The sequence below is a fragment of the Perca fluviatilis genome, chromosome 22 (genome assembly GCF_010015445.1).
Source record: "Perca fluviatilis chromosome 22, GENO_Pfluv_1.0, whole genome shotgun sequence".
NCBI classification, from domain to species: Eukaryota; Metazoa; Chordata; class Actinopteri; order Perciformes; family Percidae; genus Perca; species Perca fluviatilis.
In genome coordinates this window covers 28,926,908-28,947,284 of record NC_053133.1, presented here as the reverse complement: position 1 = coordinate 28,947,284, position 20,377 = coordinate 28,926,908, and the positions used below count along the sequence as shown (strand labels likewise).

The following is a 20,377-nucleotide window of genomic DNA, read 5'->3' as shown; positions in this document are numbered from 1 at the left end:
GAACAGCAGTTTTCAGTTCTTTCCACACATTCTCGATTGGATTCAGGTCTGGACTTTGACTTTGCCATTCTAACACCTGGATATGTTTATTTGTGAACCATTCCATTGTAGATTTTGCTTTATGTTTTGGATCATTGTCTTGTTGGAAGACAAATCTCCGTCCCAGTCTCAGGTCTTTTGCAGACTCCATCAGGTTTTCTTCCAGAATGGTCCTGTATTTGGCTCCATCCATCTTCCCATCAATTTTAACCATCTTCCCTGTCCCTGCTGAAGAAAAGCAGGCCCAAACCATGATGCTGCCACCACCATGTTTGACAGTGGGGATGGTGTGTTCAGGGTGATGAGCTGTGTTGCTTTTACGCCAAACATAACGTTTTGCATTGTTGCCAAAAAGATCGATTTTGGTTTCATCTGACCAGAGCACCTTCTTCCACATGTTTTGTGTGTCTCCCAGGTGGCAAACTTTAAACAACACTTTTTATGGATATCTTTAAGAAATGGCTTTCTTCTTGCCACTCTTCCATAAAGGCCAGATTTGTGCAGTATACGACTGATTGTTGTCCTATGGACAGAGTCTCCCACCTCAGCTGTAGATCTCTGCAGTTCATCCAGAGTGATCATGGGCCTCTTGGCTGCATCTCTGACCAGTCTTCTCCTTGTATGAGCTGAAAGTTTAGAGGGACGGCCGGGTCTTCGTAGATTTGCAGTGGTCTGATACTACTTCCATTTCAATATTATCGCTTGCACAGTGCTCCTTGGGATGTTTAAAGCTTGGGAAATGTTTTTGTATTCAAATCCGGCTTTAAACTTCTCCACAACAGTATCTCGGACCTGCCTGGTGTGTTCCTTGTTCTTCATGATGCTCTCTGCGCTTTACACGGACCTCTGAGACTATTACAGAGCAGGTGCATTTATACGGAGACTTGATTACACACAGCTGGATTCTATTTATCATCATTAGTCATTTAGGTCATTCAGAGATCCTCACTGAACTTCTGGAGAGAGTTTGCTGCACTGAAAGTAAAGGGGCTGAATAATTTTGCACGCCCAATTTTTCTGTTTTTTTATTTGTCAAAAAGGTTTGAAATATCCAATAAATTTCGTTCCACTTCATGATTGTGTCCCACTTGTTGTTGATTCTTCACAAAAAAATTACAGTTTTATATCTTTGTTTGAAGCCTGAAATGTGGCAAAAGGTCGAAAAGTTCAAGGGGGCCGAATACTTTCGCAAGGCACTGTAGGTAGGTAATTAGGTAGATAACTAGTTAGGTATGTAATTAGGTAGATAGGTAATTAGGTAGATAACTACTTAGGTAGGTAGGTAGGTAGGTAGATAGGTAGCCCGTTAGGTAGGTAGGTAGGAAGGTAGGTAGGTAGCCCGGTAGGTAGGTAGGTATGAAGGTAGCCTGTTAGATAGGTAGGTAGATAGCCCGTTAGTTAGGTAGGTAGGTAATTAGGTAGATAACTAGTTAGGTAGGTAATTAGGTAGATAGGTAATTAGGTAGATAACTACTTAGGTAGGTAGGTAGCCCTTGTCACTTTTTTTTCGACCCTTCTGTCACTTTTTTCAACACCTTTTTAGTGACCAGAAGACAACAAATGTAGACCGGGTAAACCCAGCCCGATCTGCCGGCCATTTGATTTCTCCCTGCAGCTCAGGCTGGAAACCTGTACGTTTATCTATCCTGCTTCCGTTACAAATCTGTGGGGACCAATCACAAACTGGCTTATCCACCTGGCGCGCTATTGGCGGGTTTAACACGACGACAATAGAGAAGCGACGGCAAGCAGCTTTTTGTTTACATTCAATATGGCGGCAACCGAAGCGCAGCAACTCATTGATGCCGCTGTCGCTGCTGTTTTAAAAGATTTCAAAGGCAAGTTTTCTCTGAAAACGGAACAGAAACTTACCCTGGACCAATTCCTACAAAAGAAGGATGCACACACGGTGGCTCAGTGGTTAGCACTTCTGCCTCACAGCAAGAAGGTTCTGGGTTCGAGGCCAGGTCATCCCAGCCCTTTCTGTGTGGAGTTTGCATGTTCTCCCCGTGTTTGCGTGGCTTTCCTCCGGGTGCTCCTGTTTCTTCCCACCATAAAGACATGCATGCAACTAGGACTACAGTTGAAAATTAGCCGACTAATTAGAAAATTAGGCTAACACTGGCGCATTTACAGAAATGTTGATTAATTAATACGTTGTCCTAATTAAATAAATAAATCTTTAAAAAAATCTTAAAAGGTAATTTAAGTCACCGGGATCGTTGGTCTGATTGGTTGAAGGACTGTCCAATAGCGACAGAGTCATTTGAACTACGCCTGTTGATCACGCCTCTTGTGCAGTAGAAAATCCAGAGTTGTTCAATGTTCAATCTTAAAAGATTGAGCTTGGTCTGGTGATAGCCAGTCTACAACAAATGTTGAGGATGACTGATGTTCCCTCCTGCCACCCAATGAGAGGTCTGATGTCTCTATTTCTAAGTTCCCTAACACAGGATCGGCTGCTGCAATGACTGAGGGGAAATTAAGTTATTTTAAAACCGTTAAAGATTCAGGAGAAACCATTAGTAGGCCCCCAGCCCTAACCATCTGCATAAGATCTGAATGGTCCCCCCCGTGGGTCTCCCAGGAGCTGGAGGCGGAGCGAGTGAAGCTCTTAGAGGAGGTGACGTCCAACAAGAGGAAGATGCAGGAGCTGGAGGACAGTCTGCTGTTCAGGTTGACCAGCACTCAGGGGTCCTTGGTGGAGGACCAGTCTCTGATCGAGGTTCTGAGGGTCACCAAGACCACCGCCCAGGAGGTACTGCTGTCTGTCTGTCTGTCTGTCTGTCTCTGTCTGTCTGTCTGTCTGTCTGTCAATGGTCAATGTATGTCAACTAAAGACAAATAAAACAACGTTGTCTTTTCCTCCAGGTGAGCGAGAAGCTGTCGGTGGCGGCGGAGACGGAGGGGAAGATCAACCAGGCCAGGGAGGAGTACCGGCCCGTGGCCACCAGGGGCAGTATCCTGTACTTCCTGATCGTGGAGATGTCGCTGGTCAACGTCATGTACCAGACCTCTCTGCGCCAGTTCCTGGGGCTCTTCGACTCGTCCATGCAGCACTCGGCCAAGTCGCAGCTCACCGCCAAACGCATCGGCAACATCATCAACTTCCTCACATACCAGGTGGGTTCAGTCTGACCCAGATATATGACCCGATTACTGTTTTCCCTCGGTTTGCCTTAGTTAGGTAGGTAGGAAGGTAGCCCGTTAGGTAGGTAGGTAGGAAGGTAGCCCGTTAGGTAGGAAGGTACCCGTAGGTAGGTAGGTAGGAAGGTAGCCCGTTAGGTAGGAAGGTAGCCCGGTAGGTAGGTAGGTAGCCCGTTTGGTAGGAAGGTAGTTCGTTAGGTAGGAAGGTAGGAAGGTAGCCCATTAGGTATTTAGGTAGCCCGTTAGGTAGGAAGGTAGCCCGTTAGGTAGGAAGGTAGGAAGGTAGCCCGGTAGGTAGGAAGGTAGGAAGGTAGCCCATTAGGTAGGTAGGTAGGTAGGTAGGAAGGTAGCCCGTTAGGTGGGAAGGTAGCCCGTTAGGTAGGTAGGTAGGAAGGTAGCCCATTAGGTAGGTAGGTAGCCCATTTGGTAGGAAGGTAGCCCGTTAGGTAGGTAGGTAGGAAGGTAGCCCGGTAGGTAGGAAGGTAGCCCGTTAGGTAGCTATTCAAACAACAAAAGTTTTTTTTTCATGGTGGACGGGAAGGCAACACAAGGGTTAAATTCACTCTGAGCATTTCACGAAAGAGGAAACTAGGTGCTATCGAGGAGAACAACGGTCCGTTCTGCACTGGTTCTTGACAGCGCTATTGAATTCAATTTTCAATTTAATTTTATTTGTAGTATCAAAGCATAACAAGAGTTATCTCAGGACACTTTACAGATAGAGTAGGTCTAGACCACACTCTATAATTTACAAAAACCCAAAAATTCCAGTAATTCCCCCAAGAATATAGCATTAGCAGTGGCTATTGCGACAGTGGCGAGGAAAAACTCCCTTTTAGGAAGAAACCTGGGACAGACCCAGACTCTTGGTAGGTGGTGTCTGCTGGTGCCGGTCGGGGGTGTGATGAACAGTGGCAAATAATAGTCACAATAAAGATAATGGAACAGTGACTAAAATGGTAGTCGTTGTAGTTCATGTCATAGCCGGGCACAGCAGGGCGTTACAGGATGTAACGTGTTACGTGGTAGAGTGAAAATGATGGAGCTCCATTTCTCCAGCTTCCTGTTGGAAGGTGTAACTTAGTACCTGTTTGTCCCTCCGTCAGGTGTACTGTTACACAGCCCGGAGTCTGTATGAGGAACACAAACTGCTCTTCACTCTGCTGCTGGCTCTGAAGATCGATCTGCAGGCCCGAAACATCTCGCACCCCGAGGTGCTCACCTTCGTCAAAGGTAAGGTACCACAACCATCCTCTTCCTCTTCCTCCTCTCTCCATTCTTTTCCCTTATCATCTGACGGGGTGTGCTGTTTGTGTGTGTAGGTGGAGCCTCCCTGGATCTGAACTCTGTAGAAGCCAAACCACGGCGCTGGATCCTGGATCAGACCTGGCTGAACCTGGTGCAGCTGTCCAGCCTGCCGCCATTCACCCAGATCCTGAGCCAGGTAGAACCCAACACCACTCACATTGGAGCAAGTAGAACCCAACACCACTCACATTGGAGCAAGTAGAACCCAACACCACTCACGTTGGAGCAAGTAGAACCCAAAACCCCTCACGTTGGAGCAAGTAGAACCCAAACCCACTCACGTAGGAGCAAGTAGAACCCAAACCCACTCACGTTGGAGCAAGTAGAACCCAAACCCACTCATGTAGGAGCAAGTAGAACCCAAACCCACTCACGTAGGAGCAAGTAGAACCCAAACCCACCCACGTTGGAGAAAGTAGAACCCAAGCCCACTCACGTTGGAGAAAGTAGAACCCAAGCCCACTCAGGTTGGAGAAAGTAGAACCCAAGCCCACCCACGATGGAGCAAGTAGAACCCAAGCCCACTCACGTTGGAGCAAGTAGAACCCAAGCCCACTCACATTGGAGCAAGTAGAACCCAAACCCACTCACGTTGGAGCAAGTAGAACCTAAACCCACTCACGTTGGAGCAAGTAGAACCCAAGCCCACCCATGTTGGAGAAAGTAGAACCCAAGCCCACTCACGTTGGAGCAAGTAGAACCCAAGCCCACTCACGTTGGAGCAAGTAGAACCTAAACCAAGTAGAACCTAAACCCACTAACGTTGGAGCAAGTAAAGCTGGAACATGTAGACCTACAGAAGTTCTGTTTCCTTGTGTCCAGGTGAGCCAGAACGAGCGTGCCTGGAGGACGTGGTTCGACCATCCGACGCCGGAGCATGCCAAACTGCCCGATGGCTACGAGGAAAGGCTCGACACCTTCCGGAAGCTTCTGCTCATCCGGAGCTGGTGTCCCGACCGAACCACCGCTCAGGTCTGACTGCTATACATAAATCACAGCAGGGCAAAACTAGCTAAGACAGAGCTTAGTTAGTAGCTCCTACACTGCTGATGAATTAAGACCACTTCATACTCTGATGCTTTCTGCTTATGACATGTTTACTGTTTACTTTGTCTCTTGTTCCCTACGGTGTAACTCCAGCACTCTACTTCTCTCTCTCTAGTTTTTTCTGTGTATAGGGACTTTTAGAGGTTCTTTTATATTTATTTACTCACCTGATTTGCACTTTTGAGACATTTTTGTGCTGCCTTTTAAAACTTTTTTGTTGCTTATTTTTGACGTTTTTGTCATGTTTTTCAACTAAAAAATTTGTCAATATTTTTTAGTTTTTTTATGCCTTTTTAGAGTTGTTTTCTACTTTCTGAGTTGGTTTTTTTTGACAATATTTTTGAGGTTTTTGTCGCCTTTTTCGAGTATTTTCTCCAAAGTTTTTCAGCTTTTCTCCAACATTTTTGTTGTTTCTCAACAAAAAATTAACTATTTTGACATTTTTTAATGCCATTTTATTTTATGTTTTAAACAGCAAGTCTAATTTTATACATATACAGAAAATGACACAGAGAAATACATCAAATGTACATTGTCATTCCACAAAAATAACTCAAACATTTGATAGAAAACTGACCACAAGATGTTTTATACTAAACAAAGATAAAGATTGTTAGGCTGTCTAGTTTGGTAATTATGGAATAGTGAATTGTTAACAAAATAATATCTGAAACCATGGGATAAATCTGTTTGTATTTTATTGTTTTAATCCCAAAAGTACATGTTTGTGTTATTAATTAAACTCGTGTAACGCCAGCACTCTAGTTCTCTCTCTGTCTAGTTTCTTCTGTGTATAGGGACTTTTACAGGTCCTTTTATATAACTGATGCACTGTTAGGACTGCATCCAATTCCGTTGTAAATGTACGATGACAATAAAGACTGTTCTTCTAAGGTGTAACGCCGGCACTCTGGCGGCGAGAATGAAATAGTGTGTGTATTTGTGTGTGTTGACCAGGCGCGTAACTACATCTCGGACTCTCTGGGTCAGCAGTACGCTGAAGGTCTGGTTCTGGACCTGGACGCCATGCTGGCAGAGAGTGACAACAGGACGCCGATGGTCTGTCTGCTGTCGATGGGCTCGGACCCGACTGAAAACATAGAGAGGCTGGCCAAGAACAAGGTGAAGGAATGGTTGGGGTATTTAAGTACAAGAAATTACAATAGATGGAAGAGGAGATGATGAATTAATAAGGGAAAGAGAGGAAGATTAATAAATAAATATATAGAGATCAGTTTAATGCAGACCCGTGGCTACCAGTCGGCTCGACTCAGCTCGGCCGCGGTGCCCCGTCCTCCTTTTTCCATTGCAGATTTAGTCCAATATTTTGACATTTTCTACGCCTTTTTTTAACCTTCATAAGTGTGCACTATTGCCATACTGTAATATTTTACTGGAAATAGTATGCAGTTCATCTACTATTGGTTTCATACTAAGGTTTCGGACATAATAACATATCTCGCATACTGTTTTAGGCGACTTAATAACATGTCAGTGTGAGATTTTGGACACAACGCTGCTCTCTGCCTGCAGGGGGCGCCGTGCCGTCCCATCTCCATGGGGCAGGGCCAGGAGGTTCACGCTCGCAGGCTATTGGCCAACAGCATGACGGACGGCGGCTGGCTCCTCCTCCAGAACTGCCACCTGGGACTGGACTTCCTGGACGAGCTGCTGGAGACGGTCACCGCGGCAACGCCAGAGGGCACGCACAAGGGTTTCCGCGTGTGGCTGACGACCGACGTGCACCCCAGGTAACCACACACACACACACACACACACACACACACACACACACACACACACACACATGAATACGATTCACATGATAATTATGGAATTGTGAATTGTTAACAAAATAATATCTGAAACCTTGGGGTGAATCCAGTGTTTCCTTTAGGATTCTCTCTGAATAGTTCTACTTGTTGTTAAATTCCAATGTGAGCGGAAGGATCATTTAAAAGGCAACCGCGATTACATTTTTTGGTACAGCCCTATTTCTGATACCGTGGTGGCAGAAATGTTGCCATGGTGGGCCGCCACTACAAAATCAACATAGAGGAAACACTGTGAATCTTTTTTTTTATATATATATATATATATATATATATATATATATATATATATATATATATATATATATATATATATATATATATATATTGTTTTAATCCCAAAAGTACAGGTTTGAAGAGCGTTGATATTTAATATAACTGGTGCTCTTCGTGCAGCAGCTTTGGATAAGGTTGCTAATCTAATTTACTTTTTGGCAGTCACAGCGTTCATGGAACCAGACCAGATGACATGCTGATGATTTACCAGGAGTGGAGTTTAAGATGTTAAGTTTGTAGTGAACATCTATAATGCCAGCTGTGTGTTTTGTGTACAGGTTTCCCATCACCTTCCTCCAGTCCTCCATCAAGTTCACCAACGAGCCTCCTCTCGGTAAGAAAAGACTTTAATCGAGTTCTACAACTTCAACCTTGTTTGTGTCCCTGAAGGGCGATTGGGTATGCAGCAGATATATAAACACATAAAAGACACATACATTTACACCTCCCGCTGCCTCAGCAGAGCAGGAGACACCACTCAGGACAGCTCCCACCCCGGCTCTGATCTGTTTGACCTGCTGACCTCAGGGAGGCGCTACAGAACAAGGACCAACAGAGTCAACAACAGTTTCTTTCCAAAAGTCATAACCACTCTGAACTCACACGTGCACTGATTTCACAGTCTTACCCCCTGTTCCACAGACTTTCTTTTACCCACCTACTGTGCAATATTTAATATTTAATACTATGATAATATTGATAATACTGTGCAATTCCATTACTGTGCAATATCACTACTCTCATTGTCCAATATCAATTACTGATTGAATATGATCACCACTATTGGGCAATATTCAAATAATGTGCAAAAACCCACACTGCATATCACACTGTATATAAAACCATATTTATTTAATTTTTACATGTACATAACGTCTCAGAACGGTGCACTTTACCCCCCCTGTTTTTGCATTACTTATTACATTTATAAATTACATTTATTTTATGTACATGTTGGCACTGGGAAAGGAGTTGCGTTTAATCTCATTGTACATGTGTATAGTGACAATAAAAAAGGCATTCATCAGTCAATACATATGAGGTATACACACAGTTGAGTGGGGTGTGGGGGGGGGGGCTGGAGTAAAAGCGGTTTCATGCTTCTTGCGTTCGGCGCGGAACAACAATCTGTGACATTGGTCCAGTATTAAGAGAGATCTCTGCAGTCAGCAGCAGAGAAACAAGCTACAATGTGCGTTAATAGGACAATTGTCCAGCTTGTATTTACCTTCACAAAAGTGCTCATTTTGCCACTGACAGACTCAGATTAATATTCTACGTGTCTGACAACATTATGGAAAGGATTTCTAAGGAGGTCGTTTCTGATAAAAAGTAAGATCCTTTTTTTAAAGATAAAAACATCCGTCAAGTTGCGTTGGTTTTATTTCAGTTAGCCTAATAGCTGGTTTGATTTGCATTGAGAGATGATTTTATGGAAAGTACCCCATGCCAATCTCTAGGTATGGTGAAGGGTATGTGATGATGTGTGTGGGGGGGGGTATTTTAATTCCAAAGGCCAAGGGAACTTTATCAGGATGCATAGTATCCTGGATCCATGAAATAAATGGCCTTTCAAAATAAAAGTCTGCCTGCCTCTATGGGAATTTAACATAGGGGTGGACTGACTTATGCCCCCTGTATTTTAAGGAAGAACATTTATTTATTTGCGATACATTATTCATTCACAAAGAAAATTGGTGTCCATAAAGGTTGGATTTTTCCTAATTTTTTTAATTAAGGCATTAAGATCAATTTCCAAAAGATAATTTTTTATTCCTCTTTTTAGTAAACTTTAGCATGGGTTCATACACTTATGCTTAGCACTGTATCTTCATCCTCCACTTCCCTATCCTTCCTGCCTGCTCCCTGATATATGTACACAGTCATATTTTGGGCTTCTGGTCCTGTTTACGATTGGATTAATCAAACGCTCGTATCCGTCTTCCTCAGGGATGAAAGCCGGTCTGAAGAGGACTTTCGGGGGCGTCACCCAGGACCAGTTGGAGATCAGCAACCTGCCTCAGTGGAAACCTCTGCTGTACGCCGTGGCCTTCCTGCACACCACCGTGCAGGTCTGATCACGGTCTCGCCGCTCGCTCAGAGCTTTAAATCTCCACAAAATGATGATTCACCTCTGGCAAAAAAAAAACTCATTCAAATATTGACTACAGAAGGTTTAAAGCAGGGGGGAGTCAAACTCAACTTCACTACGGGCCAAACTGGAAAATAAGAATCAGATCAAGGGCCAGACATGTAGAGGTTATTGACATGCTTAATTTAATCAAAATAGCAAAATATCTTTAACATTTGTCGAATTTTTTGTAATTTTTTTTGCATTTTTAAACTTTTTTTGTGGCTTTTTCCAACATTTTTGTCGCTCTTTTCAACATTTTTGTCGCTTTTTTTAAAACTTTTGTCACATTTTGTCGACATAAAGCCCTACAAAAGTCTGCAAAAAAGTTCCCTAGCTATCATAGAGTTTAGCAAATCAAACAAAACAAAGATTACATTTTAAAAAGCAGCCGACTCACCGCTACCTGTTTTACAGCCTGAAGATGAAATCTCTCTGCTGCTGCTTCTGGGGGAATTTCTGAGTCCTAAAGTCTGCAAATCTGCCAAATTCTGCTTTCAGTGCAGTTACAGTTTCCCGTCTTTTTGGTTTGGCGCACAACTAGGCGGGTCAAAATCTGTCAGGGGCCTTGAGTTTGACACATGGTTTAAAGTCTCTGCAAGATGATCACCCTGGAAACGAATTGAAAAGGAAAGAAATGCGCCGAAAGAGCTGAATAATATGATTTGAAAATAATTCTTTTTTTCTCTCTTCCTCTTCCTGCCAGGAGCGCCGTAAGTTCGGTCCGCTCGGCTGGAACATCCCGTACGAGTTCAACCAGGCAGATTTCACCTCCAGCATGCAGTTTGTGCAGAACCACCTGGACGACCTGGACCCAAAGAGAGGAGTCAACTGGAGCTGCCTGCGCTACATGCTGGGTCCGTCTTCTTTAAAGTGCTCATATTATGCTTTTTGTATTTTTTCCTCTTTCCTTTATTGTGTTATTTATCTTTTTTGGTGCATGTTATAAGTTTACAAAGTGAAAAAGCCCAAGGTCCCCCCCCAAAGGGACTTACCATCTCCAACAGAAAACACTGTTCACCAACTGCTCCAAACAGCTCTATTGTAGTCCAGCCTTTACTTCAGAGACAAACGATATAATGCTCGCCTAGCTGCTAGCATGGCACGCCCTCATACTCTGCTTCTGACTGGCTAGTAGTCCTTACCTAGGTACTGTCAGGGCCCTCATACTCTGCTTCTGACTGGCTAGTAGTCCTTACCTAGCTACTGTCAGGACACGCCCTCATACTCTGCTTCTGACTGGCTAGTAGTCCTTACCTAGGTACTGTCGGGGCACGCACTTATACTCTGCTTCTGACTGGCTAGTAGTCCTTACCTAGGTACTGTCAGGGCACGCCCTCATACACTGCTTCTGACTGGCTAGTAGTCTTTACCTAGGTACTGTCAGGGCACGCCCTCATACTCTGCTTCTGACTGGCTAGTAGTCCTTACCTAGGTACTGTCAGGGCACGCCCTCATACTCTGCTTCTGACTGGCTAGTAGTCCTTACCTAGCTACTGTCAGGGCACGCCCTCATACTCTGCTTCTGACTGGCTAGTAGTCCTTACCTAGCTACTGTCAGGGCACGCCCTCATACTCTGCTTCTGACTGGCTAGTAGTCCACCTCTTGGGGCAAGCACTAAACCTCTGACTGCCTGAGTGAAGAAGCTGACGGCATGAGATCATCAGTTCGTGAGGTGGTTGTATAAAAGCTTCCCCCCTGTCTGTGTCTTGGTGTCCTAACCCAGGCGAGGTCCAGTACGGCGGCCGGGTGACAGACGACTTGGACAAACATCTCCTCAACACCTTCACTCGGGTCTGGTTCAGCGAGTACACCTTCAGCGACAAGTTCTGCTTCTACAAGGGCTACAGCATCCCCGGGAGGGCCAAGACGGTCCAGGACGTCCTGCAGCACATCGAGGCCCTGCCGCTGGTCGACTCTCCTGAGGTCAGAGCACGCTCGAAAACACAGCAGGGTGCCAAACATAGAGGCTGGATGTCTGAGCTAAGTAACACGTCCACACTTGTGCGCCTGTTTTATAGAGCTCAACAGTAGGGGTGGGGGGAAAAAATCAATGCAGCATAGTTTCGCAATATTTTCCGTGACAATACTGTATCGATACACAGACGCCAAGTATTGATCTTTTATTATATATGTGTTGGTCAGTTTGTCTGCTTGACAATCCCCATTTGCAGCAATAAAATTGAGGTGAGATGAACAAACAGAGAAATGTATCTTTTTTTTAATAAAACAGATGTCGACAGTTTTCTTTTGGGGACATAATTTGAAATTGGGAATAACCTTGGGGAGGTAACCTTGCTCCTTATGACCTCATATGGAGAAGATTCCTGATTGGTCCATCTGAGCTTTCATTTTCTCAAAGGCAGAGCAGGATACCCAGGGCTCGGTTTACACCTATCACCATTTCTAGCCACTGGGGGGCCATAGGCAGGCTGGGGGAACTCATATTAAATGTTAAAAAAACTCATAAAGTGACATTTTCATGCCATGGGACCTTTAATAGTGGAAGCTCGCTCTAGACGTTGGCGGTTTCGCAGGTACAGTAAACACTTTGGTCACATGGTAACAGCAAGCTCCACCAATCAGAGATGTCGCTGTTACACTTTATATTGTGGATAGTGTAGTATTTTTTCCATAAGATTGCGAAAGAAAACATGTTTTTCATACAGACTTCTAGCTTCTAGAGGAGCAGGAGTTTTCGTTTTTACTTCAGGAACCACACTGTTAACCCTCATGTCCTCCTTGGGTCAAATTTGACCCGTTTTCAAAGTTTTTTCATATCAGAAATATGGGAAATCAAAATAAGCGCCGAAAATGTTGAAAAAAAGTGACAAAACACTACAGTAAAACCTTCATAAACACCAGAAGAACACGCCAAAAACGTTGGAAAAAGGGACAGAAACGATGAAAAAAACTGACCAAAACATCTGAAAAAGCTATAAAAATGTTGAAAAAAGCGACCAAAACTTAGAAAATAAAAAAAAAAAATGTTAATTTTTTTTTTATGGTCCATGGGAAGACAACACAATGATTAAGCTCTATTGACCACAGAGGAGCTTGTAGACTAACTTAGTTTCCCTGTTTGCAGGTCTTTGGGCTCCACCCCAACGCTGACATCACCTACCAGACCAACCTGGCCAATGAGACGCTCAGCACCATCATCAACATCCAACCGAAGGACAGCGGGGGCGGGGCCGGGGAGACCAGGGAGGCCAGCGTGCAGAGACTGGCCGGGGAGATGCTGGAGAAGCTGCCACCCGACTACGTCCCGCACCAGGTGTGTTCATGGGTCGAGCTGGACTCAGGTCCCGTTTATACCAAAACGCTCGCGGGTGAAAACGACTAAATATTTTATCAGATGTGCCTTTCGTTTAGATGGCGACGGCATTTTTTTGGGGCTTAAAAACACAAAAATCATCTTGGGCGGTGCTAAGCTCTGGACGGAGCCACGGTGCCTCTTCTAAATAGCCTCTGGAAGGAACTTGTTTTGGTGGAACATGTGTACGTTCAAAAGTAGTTTTAGTCATGCGAGAGAAAACTCCGATTGGACAGATAGTCTAGCTAGCTGTCTGGATTTACCCTGCAGAGATCTGAGGAGCATTATTACTTGTAATCACGTTAGTTTCTCTGCAGAAATATTGAGTAACTCTGAGTGTGTTTTTAAGGTCAAAGGTCAGCTGCAGAAGATGGGTCCGCTTCAGCCAATGAACATCTTCCTGCGGCAGGAAGTGGACCGCATGCAGCGGGTCATCAGCATCGTCCGGAGCACGCTCACCGACCTCAAACTGGCCATCGACGGTCAGACACACACACACACACACACACACACACACACACACACACACACACACACACACACACACACACACACACACACACAAACACACAACAAACAAAAACATAATCTTTGACACACAGACAGACAGACAAATTCCTACACAATCTCACACACACAGGATTATACACACATACAATTACCACACACACACACACACACACACATACATACACACACACACAGGCACACACACACATAAACACACACAACCATAACACACACACACACACACAGACAGACAGACAGACATAATCTTTGACACCACACACAGACAGACAGACAGACAGACAGACAGACAGACAAATTCCTACACAATCTCAACACACAGGATTACACACACACAAACACATACACACACACAATTACACACACACACACACACACACACACACACACACATAACATACACACACACAGGCACACACACACATAAACACACACAACCATACACACACACACACACACACACACACAGACAGACAGACAGACATAATCTTTGACACACACAGACAGACAGACAGACAGACAGACAAATTCCTACACAATCTCACACACACAGGATTACACACACACACACACACACACATACACACACACAATTACACACACACACACACACACACATACATACACACACACACAGGCACACACACACATAAACACACACAACCACACACACACACACACACACACATACACAGACATTGCTATTCTCTTACAGATATCAACACACACCAACACACAGGTATAAACTTCAGGCCACTTACGTAGGCTACGGAGAGAGCTCTGCGTGGAACCATAAATCAGAACCTGAATCAGAACCTGAATCAGAACCCGAATCAGAACCAGGAATCAGAACCATGAATCAGAACCAGGAATCAGCCTTGAGACGGTGTGTTTGACTTGTGTGGCTGCAGGCACCATCATCATGTCGGAGGACCTGCGCGATGCTCTGGACTGCATGTTCGACGCTCGGATCCCCCGCCTGTGGCTGCGGCTCAGCTGGCCGTCGGCCACGCTGGGCTTCTGGTTCAGCGAGCTGCTGGAGAGGAACCAGCAGCTGAGCGGCTGGATCGGCGCCGGCAGACCCAACCAGTTCTGGCTCACAGGCTTCTTCAACCCACAGGTCGGTTCAGGCGGGTCCAGCACAGGGAAGATCAGGGGGGGGGGGTTTAAATCAGTTATCAGAGGTGCTGTGCTACGCACTTCTCCATGCTTCTGTTGGAGCAGTCGCCCACTCATTGAGATTTGTTTTATTAGATTTTAGATTCAACTTTATTGTCATTGTGTAGAGTGTGTGTGTGTGTGTGTCTGTGTGTGTCTGTGTGTGTGTCTGTGTGTGTCTGTGTGCATATGTATCTGTGTGTGTGTGTGTGTGTCTGTGCATATGTATCTGTGTGTGTGTGTGTGTTTGCGTCTGTGTGCATATGTATCTGTGTGTGTGTGTTTGTGTGTCTGTGTGCATATGGATCTGTGTGTGTGTGTTTGTGTGTCTGTGTGCATATGTATCTGTGTGTTTGTGTGTCTGTGTCTGTGTGCATATGTATCTGTGTGTGTGTTTGCGTATGTGTGCATATGTATCTGTGTGTGTCTGTGTGTGTGTGTGTGTGTGTGTCTGTGTGTGTTTGAGAGTGTCTGTGTGCATGTGTGTCTGTGTGTACGTGCATGTGTGTCTTTGTGCGTGCGTGTGTGTGTGTGTGTGTCTGGATGTGGGTGTGCGCGTGTGTGTGTGTGTCTGTGTGCATGTGTGTCTGTGTGTATGTGCATGTGTGTCTTGTGTCATGTGTGTCTTTGTGCGTGTGTCTGTGTATTTGTGTGTGTGTGTCTGTGTGCGTGTGTGTGTGTGTGTGTGCATGTGCGTCTGTGTGTATGTGCATGTGTGCCTTTGTACATGTGTCTGTGTGCGTGTGTATCTGTGGGTGTGTCTGTGTGTGTCTGTGTGTATGTGCATGTGTGTCTTTGTGCGTGTGTCTGTGTGCGTGTGTATCTGTATCTGTGTGTGTGTGGCTTCCGTTGGAGCAGTCGCCCACTCCTTTAGATTTGTACAAAGACAACAAAATGCAGTTTGTAGCCAGGCTGACAGATAGTCACAGCTCTACTGAGCCATCTGTTCCTCTAGCTCTGAGTAGTGACGACTTCATGAGCTTCTTTAGTGATAAAATTATAACAATTAGAGATAAAATTCATTCACCTTTTGCCCTCAATTTCTACCGGTTCACCTTTAAACGCAGGACCGCTAGAAAGAACGACGAGACCTGACCTCTACTTAGGACAGTGAACGTTGATTTGTGTTGTTTTCGTCGCAGGGTTTTCTGACTGCCATGCGCCAGGAGACAACGCGCGCCAACCTGTCCAGGGGCTGGGCCTTGGATACCGTCACCCTTAGCAACGATGTGACCAAGATGATGAGGGAGGACGTGTCGGCTCCGCCCCCGGAGGATGTGGGCGGAGTCTACATCTACGGCCTCTTCCTGGACGGGGCGGGATGGGACCGCCGCAGCGCCAAACTCTCGGAGGCCCCGCCCAAGGTTGGTGTGTGCTGTGTGTGTGTGTCTGCGCGTGTGTGTGCATGTGTGCGTGTGGGTCTGTGTGTATGCACGTGTGTGTGCGTGTGTGTCTGTGTGTATGCACATGTGTGTCTGTGTGTGTGTGTGTCTGTGCGTGTGGGTCTGAGTGCATGTGTCTGTGTGCGTGTCTGTGTGCGTCTGTGTGTGTGTCTGTGTGTGTCTGTGTTTGTGCGTTTGTGTCTGTGTGTGTGTGCGTGTGTGTCTGTGTATGTGTGTCTGTGTGTATGTGTGTGTGTCTGTGTGTGTGTCTGCGCGTGTGTGATCGTGTGCGTGTGCTTGTGTGTCTGTGTGTATGCACGTGTGTGTCTGTGTGTGTGTGCGCCTGTGTGTGTCTGTGTGCGTGTGTGTTTGTGGGCGTGCGTTTATGTGCGTTTGTGTCTGTGTGCGTGTGTGTCTGTGTGTATATGTGTCTGTGTGTGTGTCTGTGTGCGTGTGCGTCTGTGTGTGTGCGTGTGGCGCTGCAGTTGGAGACGGTTAAAAGATACATTCAGCGGGACATCCGCTCCGCTAACGGTCACATACGTTACACTGTATTGTAGCCGAAGCGTAATTCTACAAGATAAAATCCCCTCTGTGCTATGTCCCCCTCAGGTCCTCTTCACTCCTCTCCCCGTGGTCCACGTCTATGCCGTCAGCGCCGCCGCTGGCGTGGGCGGGGGTGCAGCGGCTGCGGTCAGCCTGTACTCGTGTCCCGTCTATAAGAAACCGCGTCGGACCGACCTGAACTTCATCTTCTCTCTGCAGCTGCGCAGCGTCCAGCCAGCGGAGCACTGGACGCTGAGAGGCGCCGCGCTGCTCTGCGACTGCAAGTAACCCTCCGACGCCGTGAGTCAACATCAACGTTATTGTTCCGCCGCAGAGAAGACAATAAAAAAAATAGCATACAAGTTATTAGGGATGACCCAATTGTAGAATATTTGCAGTTAAAGTTGTATTTGTGCTCATAAAAGCGCTGTGTGCAGTCATTGAGGAAGTGGTTCAAGGAAATCAAGCTTAAGCTTTTAACTATAGTTTAAGCCTTTTATGGCAGGGATCTTCATAGGGGGTCCTCAGAGTCAATGCAGGGGGGCCTCCAAATTAATCCAACATATTATAAGCAAACTGGCCCATAGGTAAGGTAGTCACTAAGGCCATCCACAGATACAGTTCTTCCTAAGGATTCACAGTGCCACATGTATGTTTAACATTAAAAACAAGATTTATAAAATCATTCAAACAACTATGTTAATAGCTTAGTATTCTATGCAAAAAAGGTAGTCCGACCTACAAGTTATTGTAGGCCCAGTTGTAGGCAACATTTTATACAATATATTTGGTAGGGGGTCCCTGCTCCATCTCTCTTCCAGTTAAGGGGTCCTTGCCTTAAAAAAATGTTGAAGACCCCTGCTTTATGGCATAAGAATGCATTGTGTACCAGACAGAAATGCAGAAATACAGGAAAGGTAGTTAAAGTTACACCTTAGACCTTGTGTGTGTGTGTGTGTGTGTGTGTGTGTGTGTGTGTGTGTGTGTGTGTGTGTGTTAGTGAAGAGAACAGTTTGTGTCTAGAAACTATAGTCACCCCCCTTTGACGAGAGAATAAAGTCACAGAGAAAACTCAGATCAGGGTTCACTTCAGACGAGATCTTGGTGGACCAGCTCTGATTTAATGTCTGTTGCCAGGGAAACTAAGATGCTGTTTGTGAACCCACAACTGTGTTTTAACTCTAATGCTGAACTCAGTAAACTTTGCTTAACTGAACTTTTCGTCTCAGATTGATCCTTGTGTTCTGGTAAACTTAAGTCTGATGAAAGAAAGCGCTAAAGAGGGTTATTAAAGAGAACTGTTTTGATGTTGAGAGAAAAGACTCATGTATTAAGCATAAGACATACTTTAGTTACTTAGTTGTATTTATAAACAAAGAAAAGGTTTGCAGATCTATTATCTGAGCAACTACAAGTATCGGATAGGGACTCAGTATCAGTAGATATTAAAGGTCCTATGACATGCTGCTTTTTGGAAGCTTTTATATAGGCCTTAGTGGTCCCCTAATACTGTATCTGAAGTCTCTTTTATATAGGCATTAGTGGTCCCCTAATACTGTATCTGAAGTCTCTTTTATATAGACCTTATCGGCCCATTGGAGCTTTCATTTTTTCAAAGGCAGAGCAGGATACCCAGGGCTCGGTTTACACCTATCACCATTTCTAGCCACTGGGGGACCATAGGCAGGCTGGGGGAACTCATATTAATGTTAAAAACCTCATAAAGTGAAATTTTCATGCCATGGGACCTTTAAAAAAGCTGATCGGGAAATCCCTAAAGGTTTATTAATACAGATTCATCAACAGAGATCCTAAGAGGAAACCAAAGTCAATAAAAATCTTAAAAAGAGAAGAAATACACTAACCATATATTCAGAGTAGAAACTCTGAACCCTAACATAAACCTGTCATTGTTGTTCCTTTCATTAAATGAAGCTTGTAGTCATCATTAGTTTTATATTTCTTTACACATTGATGTAACAGATTCTCTAATGACATTGAAGGAAATAAATAATCGTAATCTTAAATTCACCGACTGAAATTATTGGAGAGCAGACTTCCCTTTGGATACAGAAACGACTCAAGTGAACTTTTATTTTCTCAACATTACAATCAACAACCACAAACCTGCTTTTACGTAATATCTCTGACAAACTACAGCCATGCAGTCACTCGCTAACCAAAAAACGCTAAAAAAACACCAACAATACTGTAAAAATGGTGATTGTCAGAACATCAAAGTTACAAAGTTTGCTTACAGAATGAACATTAGAAACGTCACTGTGTTCAGGTGAAAAATCTCAGAAGAAAACTGCTTTATTTTCAGCTTGATGTGCTGTTGATCATAGCATAGACCGTTCTGACCCAGAAAACGTCCGTATAGGTCGATCGTGCAAGCAGTTTACAATAGGGATGCACCGAATCCAGATTTTTGGGGTTCGGCCGAATACTGAATCCACTGGTTGCGATTGTGCTGACTCCTCCTCCCATCCTCAGTCCATGAACCCAGTAAACACATGAATGAAGTAAACAGGGACTGTCCTTCCTTTGCCGTACCTGAAGTTGCTGCATTCTGGCTGCTGTCTGGAGATTCCTTCATGCACAACTCGTATTCTTTCAGATGTTTGGTACCAGATGTTGTAACAGCGGCCATGTTGTGTATAGTTTAGGGTCCTCGCCACCACCAGACCAATCAGCATTGAACAGATTGAACATGTAGCTGGACTTGAATGGCCTTCTTTTGACTGAAAGTACTGCCAAACAACACTTGTTCTGCTAACCAGTTCCATTTCCACTTTCTCTCAGCCTACTGCATTGAAGGCTCCACCTACGTAAACACCTTCCCGTAATCAATTGCGCCGTCATTACGGCGACCAGCATAGCACGCGTAGTGCAAGCGTAGGGTTCGGTTCGGTGGGAAAAAATTTGAATGTTAGGCAGAAACCCAATCCCGTCAAAAAGCCCATTATTCAGCCGAATCCTGGATTCAGTGCATCCCTGTTATGACCCAGAAAACGGCCGTATAGGTCGATCGTGCAAGAAATTTATAAGGACCCATATTTATGTTTTTAGTTAGCGGTGGCGACCTCTAGTGGGTGGAGTGAGTATTGCGGATGTTAGGTGACAAAATATAAAAGCGCCAATCTCCGCGTAAGGAGGAAGGTTGGGGTCATTTAATTCAGGAGAACGGGGGTTCGTGTCCCGTGTCAAACCAAAAGTCAACAGTCACTTCTTTTAAATGAACTGCAGGGTTTCCCCCAGTGTGTTGCAAGCCAGGTGGCCCACCAAGCCTAAGTTGACCCCCACCAGGCCTAAACCACTGGGAATCATTTTTAATGTATTTTAAGATGTTTTTTAAACCACAGTTATAGCAGGGGCGGCTTGCTTGGAAACTTAGACGTATTTCAAATCTCCAGTTAACTTTTAGCTCTGACTTGATATAGATCCCTGTAGAATCTGTCTTATAGCTTTTGTAAATTCTCAATTTTGCGATTCCGCCCATGAGTCTGTTACCACTAGTCTCGCATTGCCACTGGCTATTCCACAAAGCCTTCCTGGATGGGAGAAAAACGTGATCTGGTCTGTTGGCATTTCTTTAAACCAATCACAGTCGTCTTGGGCGGGGCTAAGCTCCAGACGGAGCCACGGTGCCTCTGCTAAATAGTC

At 44.9% G+C, this 20,377-nt stretch overlaps 2 protein-coding genes across 2 annotated transcripts in view; both read left to right on the top strand.

Moving 5' to 3' along the window:
- dnah5l (dynein, axonemal, heavy chain 5 like) overlaps positions 1 to 17,054 on the top strand; it is a 163,975-nt gene extending 146,921 nt beyond the window's left edge. The window contains 16 exon segments of the mRNA XM_039790785.1: positions 2,627 to 2,797; positions 2,911 to 3,162; positions 4,293 to 4,419; positions 4,509 to 4,630; positions 5,317 to 5,466; positions 6,499 to 6,663; positions 7,075 to 7,292; positions 7,928 to 7,983; positions 9,600 to 9,721; positions 10,487 to 10,637; positions 11,508 to 11,707; positions 12,870 to 13,058; positions 13,447 to 13,579; positions 14,537 to 14,745; positions 15,926 to 16,147; positions 16,778 to 17,054. Coding sequence (XP_039646719.1) covers positions 2,627 to 2,797; positions 2,911 to 3,162; positions 4,293 to 4,419; positions 4,509 to 4,630; positions 5,317 to 5,466; positions 6,499 to 6,663; positions 7,075 to 7,292; positions 7,928 to 7,983; positions 9,600 to 9,721; positions 10,487 to 10,637; positions 11,508 to 11,707; positions 12,870 to 13,058; positions 13,447 to 13,579; positions 14,537 to 14,745; positions 15,926 to 16,147; positions 16,778 to 16,999 — 2,709 coding nt within the window. The 3' untranslated portion in view covers positions 17,000 to 17,054.
- Positions 1 to 20,377, top strand: part of LOC120552600 (NACHT, LRR and PYD domains-containing protein 1-like) — a 735,215-nt gene that overhangs the window by 165,009 nt on the left and 549,829 nt on the right.